This window comes from Limulus polyphemus, unplaced genomic scaffold (assembly GCF_000517525.1).
Source record: "Limulus polyphemus unplaced genomic scaffold, Limulus_polyphemus-2.1.2 Scaffold6324, whole genome shotgun sequence".
Lineage (NCBI taxonomy): Eukaryota > Metazoa > Arthropoda > Merostomata > Xiphosura > Limulidae > Limulus > Limulus polyphemus.
The window spans coordinates 40,942-46,820 of NW_013671934.1; the positions used below are offsets into that span (position 1 = coordinate 40,942).

The 5,879-nt window shown below is 31.5% G+C and overlaps 1 protein-coding gene across 1 annotated transcript in view; it reads left to right on the plus strand.

Annotated features, from left to right (window-relative positions):
- Positions 1-5,879, plus strand: part of LOC111089464 (protein-serine O-palmitoleoyltransferase porcupine-like) — a 15,207-nt gene that overhangs the window by 3,994 nt on the left and 5,334 nt on the right. The window contains exons 2-5 of the mRNA XM_022402009.1: positions 670-913; positions 2,131-2,332; positions 2,676-2,719; positions 4,602-4,772. Coding sequence (XP_022257717.1) covers positions 670-913; positions 2,131-2,332; positions 2,676-2,719; positions 4,602-4,772 — 661 coding nt within the window. The remainder of the gene's footprint in view (positions 1-669; positions 914-2,130; positions 2,333-2,675; positions 2,720-4,601; positions 4,773-5,879) is intronic.

Genomic DNA, 5,879 nt, shown 5'->3' on the forward strand with positions numbered 1-5,879 from the left:
ACGTACTTTAATATTAATTTTTATCCTTCCGTCACTCCAACAAACTCTTTTTGACCAGTTGAATTACTACTATTTCCATGCTTGAGAGAGACATTTAAGTCTTTTAGAGTCTTTATTTAATAAGGTTAGACTACTAAAGAAAGGGGGGTGGGTGGGAGGAGTGGTTTTATATGTAAAATGTGAGTTACATCCTGTTGAAGTTGAGGATGTCGAAGATGATATTTTACATTGACCTTTTAAAAACATTTTGTGTTTATCTTATCTTGGAATTAACAGTATGTTCCATTGGCCTTTTAAGTTACATTTCATGTCTATTTTATCTTGGAATTAACAGTATGTTCCATTGGCCTTTTAAGTTACATTTCATGTCTATTTTACCCTGGAATTAACAGTATGTTCTGCTGGCCTTTTAAGTTACATTTCATGTCTTTTTACCCTGGAATTAACAGTATGTTCCATTGGCCTTTTAAGTTACATTTTGTGTCAACTTTTAATTTAAGTCTTTTAGAGTCTTTGTTTAATAAGGATAGAGTACTAAAGAAAGGGGGGTGGGGTGGGAGGAGTGGTTTTATATGTAAAATGTGAGCTACATCCTGTTGAAGTTGAGGATGTTGAAGATGATATTTTACAAGTTTAGTGGTTAAAGGTCAGTTTCTTTCTTTCTTCTAGATGACAGTGAAATATGAAGACATGTATGATGAGGAACTGGCTCCAGAAGATCTTGAAGCTATGTATGATCTGATGTATGATGACTCGTATAGCGACATGTATTATGATGTCGTTAATGATGTTTCAGAATATTCCCTCAGGGATCTGTTAGGAGAATGTTTGATCCCTACAGTGTATGAAGGGGTAGCTGCCTGTTCGAAGTTGTTCGTTTGTTGTCTAATTTTTAGAATTACAGTTTCGTTAGGTAAGATATAAACATACAAGGATTTTACATAACGACGCTGTGTGAAGGTAAAGACTAACGTGGAATGTTGCATTTATACTTACCTCGTTAAACATGCAAAGGTTGTTGCTTCAAATCTTGTCAAACTATATTTTGATTACTCACTCAATATTGGTTACTCATATGTCACATACAAATGGTTTCTTTTTTTGTCACATGAATGAGAACATTAAAAAACTTGAATCTTTTTAACTTGTGAACAGTTTAATTCAGTGGTTTTCAAACTGTGTGTCGTGGCAAGTTGCTCGGGGTGTCACAAGAGTTTCACCAAATGAAGAATAATTAAGAACATAAAAATAATACAAAAATATTATTGCATGTGGCAGCGCGAGTGTGGGCAAATCAAGGTAAGTGGGTTAGGGTGTAATCAGTGAAAAAATGTTTGGGAACCATTGGTTTAATTACATTTTCAAAAACATGATCTTGCAAAATTGGGAACTTTCCTTCCAGTTGAAACATTTTATATTAAGATAGTTTATTTCTTTTCAACAGACACTTTATTTACTATGGCCTCTGTAATTTGTTTAAGTAGACAGTACTAACATTAAAAGTAATGTTTTACCAGTAAACTTATAGTTGTATTACTAAATCTCTTCTATAAAGTGTTGACCAAATATTTAATAGAGCTGTTGATAAATAAACCATTTCTTGTAGACTAGCAGAAATTAAATAAAAACAATTATTAAAGTGCTACTTTATTAATTAAAAAATATAAAAGAAGTAGCAACTGAGCATATTTTATGTGCGAAGTAGTATCAGATGCTTGAGCAAGGCAAACTTGAGAGTGAAACAAAGATGAGGTGGAGAGACGAGTACTTATTGTTTAAGTGTTGATAAAGGAAGGAACACTAGAAGTAGGATTAGGATGACATAAATAACCCACAGTTTTAAGTGATGGTCGGAATATTAAAAAAAAACCTGTCTGAAAACTTGGGCAGGTCTTAATCTAGCACTTTAAGTAATTATTCCTTGGAGATAAGACATTAATTTGAATTGATGGTCTAGTTTACCTTCGTTAGAATGAGAAAAAGAATACAATCCATCAAAGCTACTGTATAGTGTTATATCAGCTATTATATAACTTTCCATACCTTTACACAGTTACGTCTGTTTCCAAGAGTTTCATTTCTATTTTTATCATTTTTTTTTACTAATAAAATCATTATTGTTCTCCTTAGGGTATTTACCACCACTCTGGATTCACGTAACTTCTGCGACCTCTGGAATTCTGTGTCTTTATTACTTTTTTGGCATTGAGATGTATTATGTCCTTGCCTTTAGTGTACTGGGTGTTGTATCTCTGACTATAAGTCACATCCTCCTTGTTAAGTATCGTGGACCAGTGTGTTCTTTAATATGTGTCATCTTTTTATTGGGATGGTAAGTATAAGACATATTTCTACACTTTCGAAGTGTAGAAAGATATGTGTAAACAGAAGCATTTTTATTAAGTTTTTTCATTCATCCATCTCTGAAACCTGAAACTTTTTTTGGAGATGGTTCAGCTAGAGTTTGATGATGGTAATGAATTATTTACCGGTTCATTCTTTTTACATAGCTGTTTTAACTTCATGAGAACTTGAAATAAAATAATAACATCCAAAAGAATGCAGTGTATTTGAAAACAGTCAAAGTTCTAAGGCATTATTAGCATGGAGATCTTTGTCATTATGAAACTTCAGTTGAACATTGACATCTATATCTCTTTTTCTCTTTCTTACAGTGAATTGTTTTTAGTCGATAAAACACAGTGGCATAAAATCAGAGGTGAGTGCACTTCATTATTTATCTCTCTCTCTTTTTTTAGCAACAGTTTATTAGTGTATATCTTAGGTATGATATTCTTGGAGAGGAAGTGATATTTTATTCTCTGAATCATCTATTAATGTAAAGATAGGTCAGGTGGTATATAAGTATATGTATAACACTAAAGTATTGATTGAGAGTACTGTCTTCTCTGATAGAAGCTTGTTTTATGATGGAGACTTGTATTTTTGCAAGGCCATAACATAGAATACGTAGCTTGACTCTTACTTCGCATGTGTTGTAAACTCAACTGAAGTGTCATCTATTTCAGTATGTCAGTGCTTTATTCTCACATTGAAAATTGTGTAACAAAATAGTGTTTGCACAGAGGTCTACCTGAAGAATATGTGATATTAAAACCATTTTGGACTCTTTTTTTTCCTCACAGCATTACATTTTGTATTACCATGTCCAGTTACATTTTATCTTAGATGACATCTTAACAATAGCTCTGTACTTTAGTTTTCCAGAAAAGGCTGTTACCTTCAAGGCACTCCATTGGTTTCCATAATCCATCTAGATTACAAGTACGACTGTTTCCCAGAGCCCATTTCAACAGTTTGTTCACACAGAAATGAATAGTTTGAGTTATGTGATGGTGAACAAGAGGTGTGACTGGAAACCTTATCCTGTTGGACTTGTTTCCAGATGGATATCCTTCTGTTGTATACTGTTGCCTGGGGCAATTGTATAGCTTTTTCCCACTGACCTTTGTGTTTGTGGATTTCACCTGTTACAAGATGCCACACTATTCTTACCACAGCTGGGATATGACTTGTTTCAGGTCTCTTTTTGGTTGGTCTTGGTTCCCCAAGTTGATCCATTTTTTTGTATTCTAATGCCATTAAGTATTAAAAGATATAACCTAACTTAGAAATTATAAGTTTCCTGTCTGAACACATCTTTATGATCAGATTGTATAGATATTTTGCATCAGAAAGGCCTGTTACATACACTTTCCAAATTAGTTCAGTTTTTGGTGGCACCATAATACCTAGACAGTACCATATACTGTTAAAATGTAGTTCTGATTCATGCTGTTTCACCTCAGCTTTACACCTTTTGTGGTTTTCACATGACTTGCTGGTTTGCATATACAAAATCGTTTTGACATAATGTACTCAACCCTCTGTATATATATATATGTATTTTATGAAAGATGTTTTGTGAAAGTTTTCACACAATTTTAATTCATTAAAACTTAAGATTTAAACTTCTATGTGTTTTGAATGGCCCAGTCATTTTCCTTCAAATTTAAAAATACATTGTACATCACCACCAGTATTCATATTTATATTCATTCTGTTAGTTATCTCAGAATAAACATTAAACTTGCATTTAATTGATCCACTTCTTTCTTTAAAATATTAAACTATTATTATTAAACAGAAGCAAATGCTGTATAGTTTCTTAAAGTTGCACTAATTTTAAAAGTTATATTTTACATGTCACACTTTCTAACCTTGTTTCTCCAGGTTCTCAGATCATTGTATTGATGTAGTGTAAAAAAAGACATTGTTTATAAACCTAGGATTGACCAATAATTAAAAAAACATTGACATATAGAAATAATTAAAAACAAAAGGACTTTAAATTCAGGGTTAAAATATATTGGAAATGTTTTTTGAAGTACAATAATTGTATGTGACTTTTAAAGATGGTGGGATAGGTTTTAACAGAATCAATATAAATAATACTAGTAATGACCATCCAAGGGTATCTTGAAGAAGAATGACTTGGCCATTTGAAACGTAGGATTTTCAATCTTTAATTATTTTGGATTTATTTATTTTGTATTGAATAAAAATTCTACATGGTGCGCATAACAAAACTTTTTCTTCAGGTTCTCAGATGATTGTAGCAATGAAGATCATATCTCTGGCTTTTGACATAGATTCTGGCCTCATAAGCCTTCCCAACCCTGTTGAGTGCTTTGGATACTTTTTATGTGTTGGAACAGTCATATTTGGCCCATGGATTAGCTTCACAGGATATCTGGATTTACAGACCAGAAGTACGTTGGTAGGTTGTAGAAGGTCACAATTGCTTGACTTTTAAAATAAATTGGTTAAATCATGTTTCGTCTGATAACTTCCAACCCAGCATCAAGATTTAAAGGTTGTTTCTATGCTCTACAAGTTAAGTAATATTTGGAAGTATGTTTTATTATTCGTACTCAAGAAATTAAACATGGTATAATTTATAAGTTTAGATTTAACCAAACAATAAGTGGACTAATTACTGAGGACTAGAAGGACAGTTAAAAGTGCTTAACTAAAATTTCCTGTTTTTCAACAGTGTTGTGCTGTGTCATATAGTCAGCAGTAGTATGACTTCAAAGTTTGATCACAAAAGTTCTTGTAGACAAATTTATATTTTTTTTTCTGAAAATATTACTTTTTAAAGCTGATTATTTATATATTTGCTTTTAAGAAATTAAACAAAAATGTATTTATATTGTTAGAAGAAAAATATATTTTATTAATAAGTATTTTAATGTGCAATATTCTTCTGGTGCCAAATGTTTTAACATTTTCCACACGGGTCAAAGGCCATGTCATCTCATTTATTGACTCGCATTCAAAATTTGATTGAACTACTATTTTATGAATTTATGTCAAAAAGTTTGGTATCAAACTGTAGATTATAATGCAAATTTTAATATTATACATTGTTTAATTTCTTAATTTCAAAGTAACTATTAAAAAAACACACCTAAACATCAATTTTTGTGTGTCATGTGATATGTTGAATACAGCACTGGTTCAAATTAGATGTTTGTGATGGCAATATACAAAGTCTATAGTTTCATACAAATTAGGAACTCAAATTACCAATATTAACAACCTAGAATATAAAATAAGACCCTCGCACCTTTTCCATTTGCTGCATATATATATATATCACTCACTTTATGGTGGTTACGAGATCGGTCAAATCGACCGAACACCTGCAATGAAATTAACTGATAAAATATAAAGTTTTTTCTTAAGAAAGTTTGATAACTATCTGGACATTATAAAGATTTTGCATGTGAAATTTTCTGATGCATAAAAAGTTATTTTTAATACTTAAAATAAAAATTACTTTAGCTAATTGGTTAGGTAATAGGTCAACTAAG